This window comes from Gallus gallus, chromosome 22 (genome assembly GCF_016699485.2).
Source record: "Gallus gallus isolate bGalGal1 chromosome 22, bGalGal1.mat.broiler.GRCg7b, whole genome shotgun sequence".
NCBI classification, from domain to species: Eukaryota; Metazoa; Chordata; class Aves; order Galliformes; family Phasianidae; genus Gallus; species Gallus gallus.
Window position 1 is genome coordinate 1,464,420 of NC_052553.1, and position 20,729 is coordinate 1,485,148.

Sequence of the window (20,729 nt, forward strand, 5' to 3'; positions counted from 1 at the left end):
ATGGGGGGATGGGGGTCTCTACCCACTAAAAACCCTACAAACTTGGGGGAATGGGGGTCTGAACCACTAAAAACCCCATAAAATGGGGGGATGGGGGTCTCTACCCACTAAAAGCCCTTCAAATTGGGGGGATGAGGGTCTGGCCCACTAAAAACCCCATAAAATGGGGAGATGGGGATCCCTCCCCACTAAAACCCCGCAGACTGGGGGGATGGGGGTCTCTACCCACTAAAAACCCTAAAAATTGGGGGATGGGGGGGGGGGGGTTGACCCACTAAAAACCCCATAAAATGGGGGGATGTGGATCTCTACCCACTAAAACCCCATAAAATGGGAGGATGAGGGTCTCTACCCACTAAAACCCCATAAAATGGGAAGATGGGGGTCTCTACACACTAAAAACCCTACAAACTGGGGGGGGGGGGGGGGGGGGTCTGACCCACTAAAAACCCCATAAAATGGGGGGATGGGGGTCTCTACCCACTAAAATCCCCACAAATTGTGAGGCGGGGGCTCCCACCCAGGAAAAACCCCATAAATTTGGGGTGGGGGTGGGGGGTCCCTACCCACAAAAGCCCCACAAATTGAAGGGGGAGGGTCCCTTTTTAGTAAAAGCCCCACAGATTGGGGGGGTGGGGGGGTCTTTACCCACTAAAACCCCACAAATCGGGGCACAGAGGGGGTTCCCCACCCACGAGAAACCCCACAGGTCGGGGGGGACGGGGCTCAAAGCCCCACAGCGTACAGCAGCTTCCCCTACAGCCCCCCCACAGCGCCCCACAACCACCCCCACCCCAAATATCCCCATATGAGCACCAACACTCCGGGGCTGAGCTGACTTTAATGAGGGATGCGGAAGTGGATGTGGGACCCCATAGAGGTGAGACCCCATAGCAGTGGGACAACATAGCAGGGAGACCCCATAGCAGGGAGACCCCATAGCGGTGGGACGCCATAGCGGTGGGACCCCATAGCAGTGGGACCCCACAGCAGTGGGGCAGGAAGGCAGCGTGGGGAGGCGAAGGGGCACAGTGAGGCCGTGGGGGTCGGATCGGCCGCTGCTCGGGGCCCTATAGGGCTGGGAGGAGCTTCGGCCCCACAGATGTGTGGGGTGGAGGGGGGCGTCACAGCGGTGCCACGTAATTCCCAGGGAACGTTCCGAACTTCTGCGTCCTCTGCGACACTCCTGGGGGTGGTGTGAGTGGGGCTGCATTGCCCCCACCCCATACACCCCATCCCACCCCACCCCATCCCCATCCCATCTCCATCCCATCCCATCTCCGTGATACCCCAACCCATCCATCCCACCCCATCCCACCCCATCTCCATCCCATCCCATTCCCATCCCAATCTCATCCCATCCCACCCCACCTCATCCCATCCCATCCCATCCCATCCTTTCCCACCCCATCCCATCCCAACCCCATCTCACCCCATCCCATCCCATCTCCATGATATCCCCACCCCACCCCACCCCACCCCATCCCACCCCATCCCATCTCCATCCCGTCCCATCCCACCCCATCCCACCCCATCCCATCCCAACCCCATCCTATCCCATCCATCCCATCCCATCTCCATCCTATCTCCATAATATCCCCATCCCAACCCCATCCCATCCCATCCATCCCATCCCGTCCCCATCCCAACCTCATCCCATCCCACCCCACCCCGTCCCATCCCATCCTTTCCCATCCATCCCACCCCATGCCATCCCCATTCCCACCCCATCCCATCCCATTCATCCCATTCCATCCCATTCCATCTCATCCCATTCCATCCCAACCTCATCCATCCCATCTCCATCCCCATCCCATCCCATCCCATCTCCATGATATCCCCATCCCAACCCCATCCCATCCCATCCATCCCATTCCATCCCATCCCACACTACCCCATCCCATCCCATCCCATCCCATCCCAACCCCATCCCAACCCCATCCCATCTCCATGATATCCCCATCCCATCCACCCCATCCCAACCCCATCCCATCCCATCTCCACATCCCCATCCCATCCATCCCACACCACCCCATCCCACCCCATCCCACCCCATCCCATCCCCATTCCCACCCCATCCCAACCCCACCCCATCCCATCTCCATATCCCCATCCCATCCATCCCACCCCACCCCATCCCCACCCCATCCCCATTCCCACCCCATTCCCACCCCACCCCACAGCTGTGCCCCACACGCACCCACAAACCACCCATCGTCGCAGCACTGCAGCACATCCAGGCGGTCTCCGTCCCGCAGCTCCAACTCATCTCCGTTTTGGGGTCGGTAGTCGTAGAGCGCCCGGTACCTACAGAGCACCCACAGTGCGGGGGGGCCCCGACCCGCAGCGGGACATCGGCGCCCCCCAAACTTACGGGGTCCATCGGGTCTCGGAGCCGAGGTGGGGGGAGGTGGGCGCGGGGCGGGGGAGGGGTCCTCCTGCGGGGGGGGGCTGTGTGGGGAGAAGGGAGAGGTCATATAGGGCTGCCCCTATAGGGAGATATGGGGCTGCCCCTATAAGGTGATGAGGGGCTGCTCCTATAAGGATGATAGGGGGCTGCTCCTATATGATAGTATGGGGCTGCTCCTATATGATAGTATGGGGCTGTTCCTATATGATAGTATGGGGCTGCTCCTATAGGGTGATATGGGGCTGCCCCTATAAGGTGATGAGGGGCTGCTCTTATAGGGTGATGAGGGACTGCTCCTATAAGGGTGATGAGGGGCTGTTCCTATATGATAGTATGGGGCTGCTCCTATATGATAGTATGGGGCTGCTCCTATAGGGTGATATGGGGCAGCCCCCATAAGGTGATGAGAGGCTGCTCCTATAGGCGATATGGGGCTGCCCCTATAAGGGTGATATGGGGCTGCTCCTATATGATAGTATGGGGCTGCCCCTATAGAGTGATATGGGGCTGCCCCCATAAGGTGATGAGGGGCTGCTCTTATAGGGTGATGAGGGGCTGCTCCTATAAGGGTGATATGGGGCCGCTCCTATATCATAGTATGGGGCTGCTCCTATAGAGTGATATGGGGCTGCCCCCATAAGGTGATGAGGGGCTGCTCCTATAAGGATGATAGGGGGCTGCTCCTATAAGGGTGATATGGGGCTGCTCCTATATGATAGTATGGGGCTGCCCCTATAGGGCGATATGGGGCAGCCCCCATAAGGTGATGAGGGGCTGCTCTTATAGGGTGATGAGGGGCTGCTCCTATAAGGGTGATATGGGGCTGCTCCTATATGATAGTATGGGGCTGCCCCTATAGGGTGATATGGGGCTGCCCCATAGGGCAGAGGGCACAGCACTGCTCACCTGCTCACGGGGCCCCGCAGTGGGATTCGCTGCAGTGGGTCGGCTGTGGGGCAGCAGTGGGGCCGGGCAGGGGGTGAAGTCCCAATGCCGAGGAGAGGGTGGGTGCACAGCGGGGTCACCGCGGCCCTGCTCTGCTGCCATGTGTGGGGCTGGGGGCTGTGGGGTTGGGGGCTGTGGGGTTGGGGGCTGTAGGGTTGGAAGTTGTGGGGTTGGGGGCTGTGGGGTTGGGGGCTGTGGGGCTCTGGGCTGTGGGGCGGTGTGCTGTGGGGCGGTGTGCTGTGGGGCGGTGGGCTGTGGGGTTGGGGGCTGTAGGGTTGGAAGTTGTGGGGTTGGGGGCTGTGGGGTTGGGGGCTGTGGGGCTCTGGGCTGTAGGGTTGGGGGCTGTGGGGTTGGGGGCTGTGGGGTTGGGGGCTGTGGGGTTTTGGGCTGTGGGGTTGGGGGCTGTAGGGTTGGGGGCTGTGGGGCGGCGTGCTGTGGGGCGGTGTGCTGTGGGGCAGTGGGCTGTGGGGCGGTGGGCTGTGGGGCGGTGGGCTGTGGGGCAGTGGGGCCGCCCCCCGGCTCGCGGTGCACACGCAGGTAGCAGCGGGGGACGATGCCGCGCTGCGCGGTGCCCACCACGCACCCCTCGTACCAATGGGCGTCCACACGGCGCAGCAGGGACAGCCGCTCACCCTGCGGGGACAGCGGGGCACCGTATGGCACCATATGGCACCGCAGGGCACCATAGGGCACCATAGGGCATCATAGGGCATCATAGGGCATCATAGGGCACCACAGGGCACCATAGGGCACCATAGGGCACCATAGGGCACAACAGGGCACCATAGGGCACCACAGGGCATAATAGGGCACAATAGGGCATCATAGGGCACCATAGGGCACCATAGGGCATCATAGGGCACAATAGGGCACCATAGGGCATCATAGGGCACAATAGGGCATAATAGGGCACAATAGGGCACAACAGGGCACCATAGGGCATAATAGGGCATAATAGGGCACCATAGGGCACCACAGGGCATAATAGGGCACAATAGGGCACCATAGGGCACCATAGGGCATAATAGGGCACCATAGGGCACAATAGGGCACCATAGGGCACAATAGGGCACCATAGGGCACCACAGGGCACAATAGGGCACCATAGGGCACCATAGGGCACCACAGGGCACCATAGGGCACAATAGGGCACCATAGGGCACCATAGGGCACCATAGGGCACAATAGGGCACCATAGGGCACCACAGGGCATAATAGGGCACAATAGGGCATCATAGGGCACCATAGGGCACCATAGGGCATCATAGGGCACAATAGGGCATAATAGGGCACAATAGGGCACAACAGGGCACCATAGGGCATAATAGGGCATAATAGGGCACCATAGGGCACCACAGGGCATAATAGGGCACAATAGGGCACCATAGGGCATAATAGGGCACCATAGGGCACAATAGGGCACAATAGGGCACCATAGGGCACAATAGGGCACCATAGGGCACCACAGGGCACAATAGGGCACCATAGGGCACCATAGGGCATCATAGGGCACCATAGGGCACCATAGGGCACCACAGGGCATAATAGGGCACAATAGGGCACCGTAGGGCATAATAGGGCACAGTATGGCACCATAGGGCACTGCATGGCACCACAGGGCACCATAGGGCACCATAGGGCATAATAGGGCATAATAGGGCACCATAGGGCACTGCATGGCACCTTATGGCACCGTATGGCACCATAGGGCACCACAGGGCATAATAGGGCACAATAGGGCACAGTGCGGCACCATAGGGCACTACAAACATGCCCCAACATGCAACACCGCACCCCAACACGCAATGGCACGCCCCAACACGCCCTAACACACCATAACATGCAATGTCATGCCCTAACATGCCCTAACACACCATAACACGCCATAACATGCCATAACAAACACCCCATAACACGCCATAACACACCATAACATGCCATAAACATGCCATAACACACCATAACACCCCATAACACACCATAACACCCCATAACACACCCCAACAGGCCATAACATGCCCTAACACGCCATAACACGCCCCAACATGCCCCAAAAGGCCATAACACACCATAACAAACACACCATAACACGCCATAACCCACTATAACCCACCATAACACCCCATAACACGCCATAACACACCCCAACAGGCCCTAACACGCCCTAAGACGCCCTAACATGCCATAACATGCCATAACATGCCATAACATGCCATAACATGCCCCAACAGGCCATAACACGCCATAACACACCATAACCCGCCCTAACACACCATAACACGCCATAACACGCCATAACATGCCATAACATGCTATAACACGCCATGACACGCCATGACACGCCATAACATGCTATAACACGCCATGACACGCCATGACACGCCATGACACGCCATATCATGCCATAACACACCATAACATGCCATAACATGCTATAACACGCCATGACACGCCATAACATGCCATAACACGCCATGACATGCCATATCATGCCATAACACACCATGACACGCCATAACATGCCATAACACGCCATGACACGCCATGACACGCCATAACATGCCATGACACGCCATGACACGCCATGACACGCTATATCATGCCATGACACGCCATGACACTCCATAACATGCTATAACACGCCATGACACGCCATGACACGCCATGACACGCCATAACATGCTATAACACGCCATGACACGCCATATCATGCCATAACACACCATGACACGCCATAACATGCCATAACACGCCATGACACGCCATAACATGCTATAACACGCCATGACACGCCATAACATGCCATAACACACCATGACACGCCATGACACGCCATAACACGCTATAACACACCATGACACGCCATGACACGCTATAACATGCTATAACACGCCATGACACGCTATAACACGCCATCCTCACCCTGCGGCAGCTGAGCTCCACGGGCAGTTCCCCCCGGAAGCTGAAGGCGGCGGTGGCGCAGCCGTGCGGTGCCGTCGGGGTCCCCCATCGCGGCCGCGGGGTCTCTCCGGGCGGCAGCAGCTGCGGGCCGAGGGGGGCCGTCAGCCCTCCCCCCCCCCCCCCCCCCGTCAGCCCCCCCCCCCCCCCCCCCCCCCGCCCTTTGAGTCCCCCCCCGCGCGGCGCGGCGTCACCTCCACGTATGTGCGTGGGAAGATCCCGACGCGGCCGCGGTGTTCGCCCTGCAGCCAATTGGAGTCCACCGCGCGCAGCCGCAGCACAACGTCCCCTCTGCGCAGCGACAGCTCTCTGCGGGGCGGCACCGCCCGCAACCCCATAAGGACCTATGCGGCCCCGACCCCATATGGCCCCGACCCCATAAGGACCTATGCGACCCCGACCCCATATGGCCCCGACCCCATAAGGACCTATGCGACCCCGACCCCATATGGCCCCGACCCCATAAGGACCTATGCGACCCCGACCCCATATGGCCCCGACCCCACACAGCCCTATGTGGCCCCGACCCCATATGGCGCTGAGGGACCCCGACCCCATAAGGACCTATGCGACCCCGACCCCATATGGCCCCGACCCCACACAGCCCTATGTGGCCCCGACCCCATATGGCGCTGAGGGACCCCGACCCCATAAGGACCTATGCGACCCCGACCCCATATGGCCCTATGTGACCCCGACCCCATATGGCCCCAACCCCACACAGCCCTATGCGACCCCGACCCCATATGGCGCTGAGGGACCCCGACCCCATATGGCCCCGACCCCACACAGCCCTATGCAACCCCGACCCCATATGGCCCCGACCCCACACAGCCCTATGTGGCCCCGACCCCATATGGCGCTGAGGGATCCCGACCCCATATGGCCCTATGCGACCCCGACCCCATATGGCCCCGACCCCACACAGCCCTATGCGACCCCGACCCCATATGGCCCCGACCCCACACAGCCCTATGTGACCCCGACCCCATATGGCACTGAGGGACCCTGACCCCATAAGGACCTATGCGACCCCGACCCCATATGGCCCTATGTGACCCCGACCCCATATGGCCCTATGCGACCCCGACCCCATATGGCCCCGACCCCACACGGCCCTATGCGAACCCGACCCCATATGGCCCCGACCCCACACAGCCCTATGCGACCCCAACCCCATATGGCGCTGAGGGACCCCGACCCCATATGGCACTGAGCAGCCATAACCCCATAAGGACCTATGCGACCCCGACCCCATATGGCGCTGAGGGACCCCAACCCCATACAGCCCTATGTGACCCCGACCCCATAAGGACCTATGTGACCCCGACCCCATATGGCACTGAGCAGCCATAACCCCATACGGAACTGAGGGACCCCGACCCCATATGGCGCTGAGGGACCCCGACCCCATATGGCAACCCCATACGGCTCCGTGTGACCCCATATGGCTCCATGTGACCCCATATGGCGACCCCATATGGCTCCGTGCAACCCCATATGGCTCCGTGTGACCCCATATGGTGACCCCATACGGCCCCGTGTGACCCCATAGGGCTCCGTGTGACCCCATACGGCTCCGTGTGACCCCATATGGCCCCGTGTGACCCCATATGGCTCCATGTGACCCCATAGGGCTCCGTGTGACCCCATACGGCCCCGTGTGACCCCATAGGGCTCCGTGTGACCCCATAGGGCCCCGTGTGACCCCATATGGCGACCCCATAAGGCTCCGTGTGACCCCATACGGCGACCCCATATAGCTCCGTGTGACCCCATACGGCTCCGTGTGACCCCATACAGCTCTGTGTGACCCCATACGGCCCCGTGTGACCCCATACGGCCCCGTGTGACCCCATAGGGCTCCGTGTGACCCCATAGGGCCCCGTGTGACCCCATATGGCGACCCCATAAGGCTCCGTGTGACCCCATACGGCTCCGTGTGACCCCATATGGCGACCCCATAGGGCTCCGTGCAACCCCATATGGCTCTGTGTGACCCCATAGGGCTCCATGTGACCCCATATGGTGACCCCATAGGGCTCCGTGTGACCCCATACGGTGACCCCATACGGCCCCGTGTGACCCCATACAGCCCCGTGTGACCCCATACGGCTCCGTGTGACCCCATAGGGCTCCGTGTGACCCCATAACCCGCCGCCCCCCGGACCCACCTGGGGGACTCAGCGCGGAAGTCGAACTTCAGACGGGCGGCCGCCATCTGTGGGGCGCAGAGCGGCGCTGTGGGGCGCAGCAGTGGGGCGCCGCCCCCCCCCCCCCCCCCTCTCGGCCCCATAGCGAACGTTTCCTCACCTGGGCTGCACCGCGGGGGGCGGACCCCAAATCCGCTGCGCCGGGGAGGGCGGGGGGGGGCGGGGGGGGCTCTGCAAAGGGACGTCGAAAAGGGGGGGGGGGGCGGTCTGCAAAGCGGTGCCGTTTGGGGGGGGGGGGGGGGGGGGGGCGGCGCCCCACTGCTGCGCCATTATGGGGGTGGGGGGGGTCTCACCTCTGCCGCTCCGCTCCACGGACCCCCCCGACCCCTCCCGCGCCGTGGGGCGGCTCTGCAGTCCGTGGGGGGACAGCGCCGTCCTGGGGGGGGGGGGGGGGGGGGCGACAGCGGGGGGTGATGGGGAACACTGCGCCCCCCCCCCAATAACCGCTGCCCCATGGATTGAACCATAGGGGGCCTTAAAAAGGGGGGCCGGGGAGAGGTGTGGGGCGGGGAGAGGTGTGGGGCGGGGAGGGATGTGTGGGGCGGGGAGGGGTGGGGGGGTGGGGGGGGGTAACTGCGCTCCCACTGCCCTTAAAGAGCCCCACTGCGCCCCGCAGCGCTGCGGGTTTGGGGTCGTTTGGGGTTTGGGGTCGGCGATTGTTTGGGGTTTGGGCGGTGGGGCGGTGGGGCGGTGGGGCCGTACTCACAGCGGCGCGGTGGGGGTCGGTGGGGCGCTGCGGGCGCTGTGGGCGCTGCGGGCGGTGGGGCGCTGTGGGGCGGTCACGGTGGGGACCCCACGTTGGACGGCACCGAACCGCCCCATGGGCCGCTCAGCGCCGCGCACAGCGGGGCACAGCGGGACAACCCCCGACCCCCCCGGCTGCCCCATAGCGCTGCCCCATAGCGCTGCCCCATAGCGTTATCCCATAGCGTTATCCCATAGCATTGCCCCATAGCGCTGCCCCACAGCGCTGCCCCATAGCGCTGCCCCATAGCATTACCCCATAGCATTACCCCATAGCGCTGCCCCTTAGCGTTGCCCCACAGCGCTGCCCCATAGCACTGCCCCATTGCGCTGCCCCATAGCATTACCCCATAGCGTTATCCCACAGCACTGCCCCATAGCGCTGCCCCATAGCGTTACCCCATAGCGCTGCCCCATAGTGCTGCCCCACAGCGCTGTCCCACAGCGCTGCCCCATAGCATTACCCCATAGCATTACCCCATAGCGCTGCCCCTTAGCGTTGCCCCACAGCACTGCCCCATAGCACTGCCCCATAGCGCTGCCCCATAGCGTTATCCCATAGCACTGCCCCATAGCGCTGCCCCATAGCATTACCCCATAGCGCTGCCCCACAGCGCTGTCCCACAGCGCTGCCCCATAGCATTACCCCATAGCGCTGTCCCATAGCGTTATCCCATAGCGCTGTCCCGTAGCGTTACCCCATAGCACTGCCCCATAGCGCTGCCCCACAGCGTTGCCCCACAGCGCTGCCCCATAGCGCTGCCCCACAGCGCTGCCCCATAATGCTGCCCCATAGCGCTGCCCCACAGCGCTGCCCCATAAGGCTGCCCCATAGCACTGCCCCATAGCGCTGCCCCACAGCGCTGCCCCACAGCGCTGCCCCCAGCCCGGTACCCGCTGCGGCCGCTCCATGGCGCGGATGTCCTCATCCAGTTCTGCACTCAGCTGCTCCAATTCCCGCTGCAGCTGCACCTGTGGGGCAGCACAGTGGGGTCACCCCATAGGGCACAGCATCCCAAAGCCACCCCATAGGGCACAGCATCCCAAAGCCATCCCATAGGGCACAGCATCCCAAAACCACCCCATAGGACACAGCACCCCAGGGTCACCCCATAGGGCACAGCATCCCAAAACCGCCCCATAGAGCACCATATCCCAGGGTCACCCCATAGGGTAGTGCCACTTCCCAAGGTCACCCCACAGAGCCCTGCATCCCAGCATCACCCCATAGAGCAGCACATCCCACCATCACCCCATAGGCATCACATCCCGGGGTCACCCCATAGAGCAGCACATCCCACCATCACCCCATAGAGCAGCACATCCCACCATCACCCCATAGAACATCACATCCCACCATCACCCCATAGGCACCACATCCCGGGGTCACCCCATAGGCATCACATCCCAGCATCACCCCATAGACACCGCATCCCGGGGTCGCCCCATGGGGCGCTGTGGTGTGGGGCAGCCCCGTACCTCGATGGGCGGCACTGCAGGCACAGCTCCCGGGGGCTGCGGAGGGGATATGGGGTCGCGGTGCGCACACCCCGCACCTCTATGGGGCGCCCCATTGAGAGCTCCCGGTTCGTAGGCAAAGACGCTGCCCGGCTCTGCGGTGTCACCGCCGTCGCCCCATGGGGTCCTGTGGGGCAGCGGCCGCTCAGCGCCCCATTGCGCCACACGGAGCCCCCATCCCCACCACAGCTGCGCTCACCGCTCCGTCCCGTTGGGCAGCGCCGGAGGGGCCGCGGGGGGTTCACTTCTGGGCTGGGCTGAGAGAGGGGGGGGGGGGGATGTATGGGATGGGATGTATGGGGTGGGGGGGGGTGGATGGGATGGATGGGGTGGGGATGGGATGGGTGGGATGGATGGGGTGGGGTGGGGTGGGGTGGATGGGGTGGGATGGGATGGGGTGGGGATGGGATGGGGGTGGGGTGGGGTGGGGTGGGGATGGGGTGGATGGGATGGGATGGGATGGGATGGGGTGGAATGGAATGGAATGGAATGGAATGGAATGGAATGGAATGGATGGGGTGGGATGGGGTGGGGTGGGGTGGGGTGAGATGGGATGGGGATGGGATGGATGGGGTGGATGGGGTAGATGGGATGGATGGAATTGGATGTATGGGGTGGAATGGAATGGATGGGGTGGAGTGGGGTGGGGTGGGATGGAGTGGGATAGGATGGGGTGGGGTGGGGTGGGGTGGGATGTATGGGGTGAGATGGGGTGGGATAGGATGGATGGGGTGGGGATGGGATGGGATGGGATGGGATGGGATGGGGTGGGATGGAGTGGGGTGAGATGGGGTGGTATGTATGGGATGGGGTGGGATGGATGGGATGGATGGGATGGGATGGATGGATGGGATGGATGGGATGGATGGGATGGATGGATGGGATGGATGGATGGGATGGATGGATGGGATGGATGGATGGGATGGATGGATGGATGGGATGGATGGGATGGATGGATGGGATGGATGGATGGATGGGATGGATGGGATGGATGGATGGGATGGATGGGATGGATGGGATGGGATGGATGGATGGGATGGATGGGATGGATGGGATGGATGGATGGGATGGATGGATGGGATGGATGGATGGGATGGATGGATGGATGGGATGGATGGGATGGATGGATGGATGGGATGGATGGGATGGATGGATGGGATGGATGGGATGGGGTGTATGGGGTGGGATGGGATGCAGGCACTGTGGGGTCGCGCACAGAGCGGATGCCCACCTGTAGCGCAGCACTGTGCGTCCCACTCCGGTTCTGCAGAAGGAAGAGAAGGGGCTCAGCGGTGCCATACAGCGCCATACAGCGCCATACAGCGCCATACTGTGCCATACAGCGCCATACAGCGCCATACTGTGCCATACAGCGCCATACAGCGCCATACAGCGCCATACTGTGCCATACAGCGCCATACAGCGCCATACTGTGCCATGTAATGCCATGCAGTGCCATACAGCGCCATATTGTGCCATACTGTGCCATGTAATGCCATGCAGTGCCATACTGTGCCATGCAGTGCCATGTAATGCCATATAATGCCATGTAATGCCATGCAGTGCCATGCAGCGCCATACTGTGCCATGTAATGCCACGCAGTGCCACGTAATGCCATGCAATGCTGTGCAGTGCCACGTAATGCCATACAGCACCATGCAGTGCCATATAATGCCATGTAATGCCACGTAATGCCATGTAATGCCATGTAGTGCCATGTAATGCCATGCAGTGCCATACTGTGCCATGCAGTGCCATGTAATGCCATATAATGCTGTGTAATGCCATGCAGTGCCATATGATGCCGTGTAATGCCATGCAGTGCCATGTAATGCCATGTAATGCCACGTAATGCCATGTAATGCCACGTAATGCCATGTAATGCCATGCAGTGCCATATGATGCCCTGCAGTGCCATACGATGCCATGCAGTGCCATGTAATGCCATGTAATGCCGTGCAGTGCCATGTAATGCCATGTAATGCCATGTAATGCCCTGCAGTGCCATATGATGCCATGTAGTGCCATGTAGTGCCATGTAATGCCATGCAGTGCCATATGATGCCATGCAGTGTCATGTAATGCCATGTAATGCCATGTAATGCCATGTAATGCCATGCAGTGCCATGTAATGCCATGTAATGCCGTGCAGTGCCATGTAATGCCATGTAGTGCCATGTAATGCCATGCAGTGCTATGTTATGCCGTGCAGTGCCATGTAATGCCATGTAATGCCATGCAGTGCTATGTTACGCCGTGCAGTGCCGTGCAGTGCTCACCGGGCAGCCTGCAGTGGATCTGCTGGAACATACAGCGGTACCAATCCCGGGGCCGATCCACGCTCTGTGGGGCGCAGTGGGGCGGTGATGGGGGGGTCCAGCAGTGCATCCCCCCCCCCCCCCCAACCGCCCCCACTCACGGATCGCGATGCGAGCGGCAGTCCCGTCTCATCCACCGGTCCGATGCCGTCGTATTTCACCCACCGCCGCTCCCGACGAGCGCCGCCCCCCCCCGAAATGGCCGAGCAGCCCGGGGGGGGCACAGCGCCCTCCATGGGGCCCGGCGGGGGGGCGGGGGGGGTGATGGGTGCCTCTGGGGGGTCGTGGGGTGAGAGAGTCCGCTCTGCGCGTGGGCTGTGGGTGAGGAGGGGGAGGGTCCCATGGGCGGCTCTGGACGTCCCCAGTGGGGTCCCACGGGGGGCTCTGAGCAACGCTAATGGGGGCCCAGGGGTGTCCCCGATGGGGGTCCCAGGGGTGTTCCTGGACGTCCCCCATTGGGGTCCCAGGGGTGCTCCCAAAGGGGGTCCCATGGATGATCCTACACATCCCCCATTGGGGTCCCATGGATGTCCCCACAGTGGTCTCATGGGCGGTCCTGGACATCCCCCAGTGGGGTCCCACGGGGGGCTCTGAGCAACGCTAATGGGGGCCCAGGGGTGTCCCCGATGGGGGTCCCAGGGGTGGTTCTGGACGTCCCCCAATGGGGGTCCCATAGGTGCTCCCAAAGGGGGTCCCATGGATGATCCTGGACGTCCCCCATTGGGGTCCCATGGGGGTCCCCACAGTGGTCTCATGGGCGATCCTGGACATCCCCCAGTGGGGTCCCACGGGGGTCCCTGAGCAACCCTAATGGGGTCCCAGGGGTGGTTCCGGACGTCCCCCAATGGGGTCCCATAGGTGCTCCTAAAGGGGGGTCCCGTGGATGATCCTACACATCCCACATTGGGGTCCCACAGGGGTCCCTGAGCAACCCTCATGGGGTCCCAGGGGTGTCCCCAGTGGGGTCCCATGGGTGGTTCTGGACATCCCCAGTGGGGTCCCACGGGGGTTTCTGAGCAACCTTAATGGTGGCCCAGATGTGTCCCCATTGGGGTCCCATGGATGATCCTGGACGTCCCCCATTGGGGTCCCATGGGTGTCCCCACAGTGGTCTCATGGGTGGTCCTGGACATCCCCAGCGGGGTCCCACGGGGGTCCCTGAGCAATGCTAATTGGGGTGCCATGGGTGGTTCCGGACGTCCCCCAATGGGGTCCCATAGGTGCTCCGAAAGGGGGGTCCCGTGGATGTTCCTGGACGTCCCCCATTGGGGTCCCTCAACCCTCATGGGGACCCCACGGACGTTCCCAATGGGGTCCCATAGGTGTCCCTGGACATCCCCCAATGGGGTCCACGGGGTCCGTTGCAATCTCAGTGGGGTCCCACGGGTGTCCCCATCGGTTCCCACGGGTGTCCCCGCGGATCCCTGCGGGTGCCGCATCCCGGCGCGGTGCCCCCCGGGGCGCTTCGGCTGCGTTCGGTTTTGGGGGGGGGGCGGCGGTGACGGAGCCAACAGTGGGAGCGCTGCGGGCCGCCCCTCCGCAACCGACGGCTCGGAGTGGTTTTGGGGCGGGGGGGGCAAAAAAACCCCACCCGAAGGGAAAACCCCGCCCGGAGCGGAACGGGCCGAAGTGCCGCCCCGCCCCACAGAGCAAACACGGGGGGGGGGGGGGGGGGGGCGGAGCGGGCGGAGCGCAGCGCGTGAGTCACGGCGGGGTGGGGGCACCCACGGGACGGGACGGGACCCCCCCCCACCCCCACGGGCACCGCGGGGCGAATCCGGCGCTGCTTCGGGGCGGCGCTTTGGGGCCGGGGGTCCCCCGTGCCCCCCCCGCTCAGCTCCGTCCCCCCCCCCCCCACCCCCCCCGACGTCGCCACGTCGCGCCCCGCGGGGACCCCTCGGTGTGGGTTCGCCCCCCGCACGGCACGGAGCGCCCTTCGCCCCCATAACCCCGCGCACCCCCCGCACCCCCCGTCCCGTCCAGCCGCCCCCCCCCCCCCCCCCCCCGCGTCCCGCACTGCGCACGGCAGAAAGGCCGCGTTCCCAACCCCGCTCCGGGGGCCCCAAAACGGCCCCACCCCGACCCCGCGACCCCCCGACCGCCCCGCTCGGAGCGCCCGCACAGCCCGCACAGCCCGCACGGCCCGCACGGCGCGCACCTTTCGCCCCCCCCGGCCCGCACCCACCCCGCTCCGCAGCCGTCCCGTCCGGCGCTCGCAGCGACATTCCGGGCCGGGATCCCGGAGCGGAGCCAAACGCTGAGCTCAGCCCACGCCCCGCACACGCTGACGCTGCGGGGACAGCCCGGCCCCACCGCACCGCCACCGCACCGCCCCGCGCCGCCCCGCGCCGCCGGCTTTGGGGCACGGGGGGGAAACGGCCCCCCACCCCAACGCTGGGCTGTGGGCAATGCAGCCCGTCCCATCCCCATCCCATCCCCATCCCATCCCCATCCCATCCCCGTCCCCCTCCATCCCAATGGGGTCCTCCTTGCTGGGCTGGGGGCTCAGGGGGGTTGTTTGGGGTCGGAGTGGAGAAAGGGGGTTCCCAACTCCTGCACTGGGCTATGGCCAACGTGGTCCCATCCCATCCCTGTCCCATCCCCATCCCCATTCCATTCCATCCCCATCCCATCCCTGTCCCATCCCATCCCCATCCCCATCCATCCCAATGGGGTCCTCCTTCTGGGCTGGGGGCTCAGCGTGGGTTGTTTGGGGTCGGAATGGAGAAAGAGGGTTCCCAACTCCTGCACTGGGCTATGGCCAATGTGGTCCCATTCCCATCCCATCCCATCCCCGTCCCCATCCCATTCCATTCCATCCCCATCCCATCCCTGTCCCATCCCCGTCCCCATCCCATCCCCGTCCCCCTCCATCCCAATGGGGTCCTCCTTGCTGGGCTGGGGGCTCAGGGGGGGTTGTTTGGGGTCGGAGTGGAGAAAGGGGGTTCCCAACTCCTGCACTGGGCTATGGCCAATGTGGTCCCATCCCATCCCTGTCCCATCCCCATCCCATCCCCGTCCCCATTCCATTCCATCCCCATCCCTTTCCCTCCCCATCCCATCCCCGTCCCCCTCCATCCCAATGGGGTCCTCCTTGCTGGGCTGGGGGCTCAGGGCTTTGGTTGGGGTCAGGGGTCCCAACTCCAGCATTGGGTCATGGCCAACGCGGTCTCATCCCCATCCCATCCCCATCCCATCCCAATGGGGTCCTCCTTCTGGGCTGGGGGCTCAGCGTGGGTTGTTTGGGGTCGGAATGGAGAAAGAGGGTTCCCAACTCCTGCACTGGGCTATGGCCAATGTGATCCCATTCCCATCCCATCCCATCCCCATTCCATTCCATCCCCATCCCATCCCTGTCCCATCCCATCCCTGTCCCCATCCATTCCAATGGGGTCCTCCTTCTGGGCTGGGGGCTCAGGGGGGGTTTGTTTGGGGTCAGAGTGGAGAAAGGGGGTTCCCAACTCCTGCACTGGGCTATGGCCAACGTGGTCCCATCCCATCCCATCCCATCCCATCCCATCCCATCCCATCCCATTTCCATCCCCCCTCGGTCCCAATGGGCTCTGATCTCTGTCCCCCCGGGGGATGAGATGAGATGGTGGGGATGGAGGGATGGAATCACAGAAACACTGAGGTTGGAAAAGACCACTGAGACCTCCGAGTCCAACTGAGCAATGGGTGGATGGGGGGGGGGGGGGATGAGGGACAGATGGGTGGAGGGTGGGGGGGATTGGGGTGAGGGAGGGGGTGGATGGACTGGGATGATGGAGGGAAGGACGGGGATGGATGGAGGAGGGAGAGGGATGGATGGAGTGGGTTGAGATGGAGGAATGGGGATGGATGGATTAGGAATATGAAGGGATGGATGGATGGGGAATGAGGATGAGGGATGGATGGAGTGGGATGAGGGATGGAGGGATTGGGATGCAGGGAAGGATAGGGATGGATGGAGGATGGAGAGAAGGATGAGGAATGGGTGGATTGGGATACAGGGATGGGGACGGATGGATTGGGATGGGGATGAGGGATGGATGGGGATGGAGGGGTTGGGATGAGAGATGGGGATGGGTGGACTGGGATGAGATGGAGGACGGATGGATTGGGATAAGGGATGGGGATGGATGGAGGATGAAGTGGGATGGGGAGGGATGGAATAGGAATATGGAGGGGTGGATGGATGGATGGATGGGGAATGAGGAGGAGGGATGGATGGATGGATTGGGATGAGATGGAGGATGGACGGACTGGGCTGATGGAGGGAAGGACAGGGATGGATGGAGGATGGATGGATTGGGATAAGAGATGGATGGATTGGGATGAGGGATGGGGATGGAGGGATGGGGATGGATGGATTGGGATGGGGATGGAGGGATGGGGATGAGGGATGGATGGGGATGGAGGGATTGGGATGGGGATGAGGACGGAGGAATTGGGATGGGGCTGAAGGATGGATGGGGATGGATGAATTAGGAATATGGAGGGATGGATGGATGGATTGGGATGAGATGGAGGATGGACGGACTGGGCTGATGGAGGGAAGGACAGGGATGGATGGAGGATGGATGGATTGGGAGGAGGATGAGAGATGGGTGGATTGGGATGGGGATGGATGGGGATGGAGGGATTGGGATGGAGGGATGGGGATGGATGGATTGGGATAGGGATGAGGGATGGATGGGGATGGAGGGGTTGGGTTGATGGATGCTGGGATGGGGATGAGGATGGAGAGATTGGGATGGGGACGGATGGATTGGGATGGGGATGAGGGATGGATGGGGATGGATGGATTGGGATGGGGAATGGATGGGGACGGATGGATTGGGATGGGGAATGAATGGGGACGGATGGATTGGGATGGATGGATTGGGATGGGGAATGGATGGGGACGGATGGATTGGGATGGAGGGATGGGGACGGATGGATTGGGACGGATGGATTGGGATGGAGGGATGGGGACGGATGGATTGGGACGGATGGACGGGGAATATGGAGGGATGGATGGATGGGAAATGAGGAAGAGAGACGATGGATGGATGGACGGCTGGGGATGCAGGGACGGGAGCAGGACGGAGGCCCGGGCAATGCGGAGGGGGCAGCCCAACACCCCCACACTGCACCCCATCTGCGCCCCCCCACAGCCCCCCCGAAGCCCAGCGACTGCAGCACGGTGAGGGCGGGGGGTTTTCTTTCTTTTTTTTCTTTTTTTTAACTTTTTTTTAACTTTTTTTCCTCCTTTTTCTCCTCTCTCCTTCAGGACGGCTCCACCAAACCCATCCCCCCCTCCCCAAAGAAAACCCTATTCAATAATTCCTGCCAATAAATAACGTTTTCACCTCCGGGTTTTTGGGGGGTTTTTCTTCCCTTTCAACAGAGCTAAAAAAAAAAACCAATAAAATAATAAAATAAAATAAAATAAAAAGCCAGAAATCCAATCAAATCCGATCCGACCCAAAGGAGGCAGCGCCGGGGCTATGGGGGGGGGGGGGGGGGCTGCTCTGCACTGAGACCCCCCCCCAGCGCTGCCCCCCCTCCCCATCGCATGCATCTCTGCCATCACATGCAAACACCCAATTGGGGGGCAGCCCCCCGCGCTCCCCTGGGGGTTGGGGTGAGGTGGGGGGGGGATATGGGGCTGGGGGGAGGGGGGGCAGAGCTTCCCCATGGGCTCCTCCACACACGGACCCCCATTCGGCCCCACAACTGTGCTGGCGGCAATGGGGGAGGGGCCCAAAAAGCAAAGGAGGCCAAAAAGGTGAATGTGGGGTGGGGGGGGTATGAAGGGAAGGACCCCAAAAACATGGAGTGTGGGGGGGGTCCAAAGGGAAGGACCCCAAAAAGATGGAGTGGGGGGGAGGTCCAAAGGGAAGGACCCCAAAAAGATGGAGTGGGGGGGATCCAAAGGGAAGGACCCCAAAAAGATGGAGTGGGGGGGGTCCAAAGGGAAGGACCCCAAAAAGATGCATTTGGGATGGCGGATCCAAAGGGAAAGACCCTCAAAAGTGAAGGATCCCAGAAAGACCTCTGCAGAGTGGGGGATCCAAAGTGAGGGACCCCAAAAGGATGAAGAGGTGGATCCAAAGGAAGGACCCCAAAAGAATGCAGATGGGATGGGGGGATCCAAGGTGAAGGACCCCAAAAAGTGAAAGACCCCAAAAAGATGTATGTGGAGTGGGAGATGGAAAGTGAAGGACCTCACAAGGATGCAGATGGGATGGGGATCCAAAGGACCCCAAAGAATGAAGGTACCCAAAAAGATGGAGATGGGATTTGGGGGGGGATCCAAATAGAAGGACCCCCAAAAAGATGTGTGGAGTGGGGGATCCAAAGTGAGGGACCCCAAAAGGATGCAGATGAAGAGGTGGATCCAAAGGGAAGGACCCCAAAAAGTGAAGGACCCCAAAAGAATACAGATGGGATGGGAGGATCCAAAGTGAAGGACCCCAAAGAGATGGAGGTGGGGGGGGGGGGGTATCCAAAGAGAAGGACCCAAAGAAATGAAGTACCCCAAAGGAATACAGACGGATGGGGGCATGCAAAGTGCGGGACCTCAAAAGGATGCAGATGGGATGGGGACCCAAAGGACCCCAAAGAATGAAGGTACCCAAAAACATGGAGATGGGATGGGGGTGGGGGGTCTAAAATGAAGGACCCCCATTAGGATGTATTTGGGGTGGGGGACCCAAAGGGAAGGACCCCAAAGAGATGGAGGTGCGATGGGGGGATCCAAAAGGAGCCCAGGAAGATGTGCAGATGGAGTGGGGGGGTCCAAAGGGAAGGACCCCATTGGGACGTGGGGGGGTCGGGGGATGGGAAGCGCTGCCTCCATGCTCTGCTTTGGGATCCGGGGCTGCGCTGAAGGATGGGGGAGGTGATGGGAGAGCAGCAGGAGGGCGAGCAGTGCCGTGTGGGTATGGGCTGATGGGGGGTATGGGCTGATGGGGGGGGTAGGGGCTGACGGGGGGGGTAGGGGCTGATGGGGGGGGTAGGGGCTGATGGGGGGGGGGCGTATGGGCTGATGGGGGGGGGGCGTATGGGCTGATGGGGGGTAGGGGCTGATGGGGGGGGGGTATGGGCTGATGGGGGGTAGGGGCTGATGGGGGGGGGGCGTATGGGCTGATGGGGGGTATGGGCTGATGGGGGGGGGTATGGGCTGATGGGGGGGGGTAGGGGCTGATGGGGGGGGGTAGGGGCTGACGTGTGGGCTAGGGGCTGATGGGGGGGGCGGGTATGGGATGATGGGGGGTATGGGCTGATGGGGGGGGGTATGGGCTGACGTGTGGGGTAGGGGCTGATGGGGGGGGGCGTATGGGCTGATGGGGGGGTAGGGGCTGATGGGGGGTATGGGCTGACGTGTGGGGTAGGGGCTGATGGGGGGGGGTATGGGCTGATGGGGGGGTATGGGCTGATGGGGGGTATGGGCTGATGGGGGGGGGCGTATGGGCTGATGGGGGGGGGCGTATGGGCTGCCACATGGGGTCGGGGCTGCCGTGGGGTGGGACCACCCGGCCCTGCCCTGGGAGGGGGGGGGGGGGGGGGCTGTGCAGCACAGCGCCCTGCAGCCACATTTGTGCATTTGGACTGATTGCTCAACCGAAGAGAAAAAAAAACCAACCAAAGGGCTG

The 20,729-nt window shown here is 62.1% G+C and overlaps 2 protein-coding genes, 1 long non-coding RNA gene and 1 other non-coding gene across 4 annotated transcripts; 1 reads left to right on the top strand and 3 right to left on the bottom strand.

Moving 5' to 3' along the window:
* Positions 1-822: 822 nt before the first annotated feature.
* LOC121107411 lies at positions 823-3,509 on the bottom strand. The gene is made up of 3 exons (XR_005841493.1): positions 3,317-3,509; positions 2,201-2,307; positions 823-1,186 (listed from the first exon to the last, which is right to left on the bottom strand). It is a non-coding gene; the product is annotated as an uncharacterized LOC121107411 (transcript).
* A 184-nt stretch (positions 3,510-3,693) lies between these two features.
* Positions 3,694-15,393, bottom strand: LOC107050638 (vinexin-like; the record flags this gene model as incomplete). The annotated part of the gene is made up of 15 exons (XM_040651492.2): positions 15,293-15,393; positions 13,209-13,422; positions 13,069-13,132; positions 12,020-12,052; positions 10,988-11,045; positions 10,750-10,915; positions 10,165-10,242; positions 9,233-9,294; positions 8,820-8,902; positions 8,627-8,697; positions 8,488-8,534; positions 6,508-6,622; positions 6,278-6,397; positions 3,738-3,988; positions 3,694-3,697 (listed from the first exon to the last, which is right to left on the bottom strand). Coding segments are annotated over exons 2-15 (1,287 nt in total), but the record flags the coding sequence as incomplete, so codon positions are not given.
* On the bottom strand, positions 13,356-15,064 carry LOC124417358 (WAS/WASL-interacting protein family member 1-like). The gene has a single exon (XM_046903492.1). It carries the CDS (start codon positions 15,051-15,053, stop codon positions 14,130-14,132), a length of 924 nt encoding a protein of 307 aa, XP_046759448.1. The 5' UTR covers positions 15,054-15,064; the 3' UTR covers positions 13,356-14,129.
* Positions 15,394-18,035: 2,642 nt separating the features above from the next.
* Positions 18,036-18,443, top strand: LOC107050827. Its single transcript, XR_001462794.3, has 2 exons — positions 18,036-18,274; positions 18,362-18,443. It is a non-coding gene; the product is annotated as an uncharacterized LOC107050827 (long non-coding RNA).
* Positions 18,444-20,729: the final 2,286 nt, after the last annotated feature.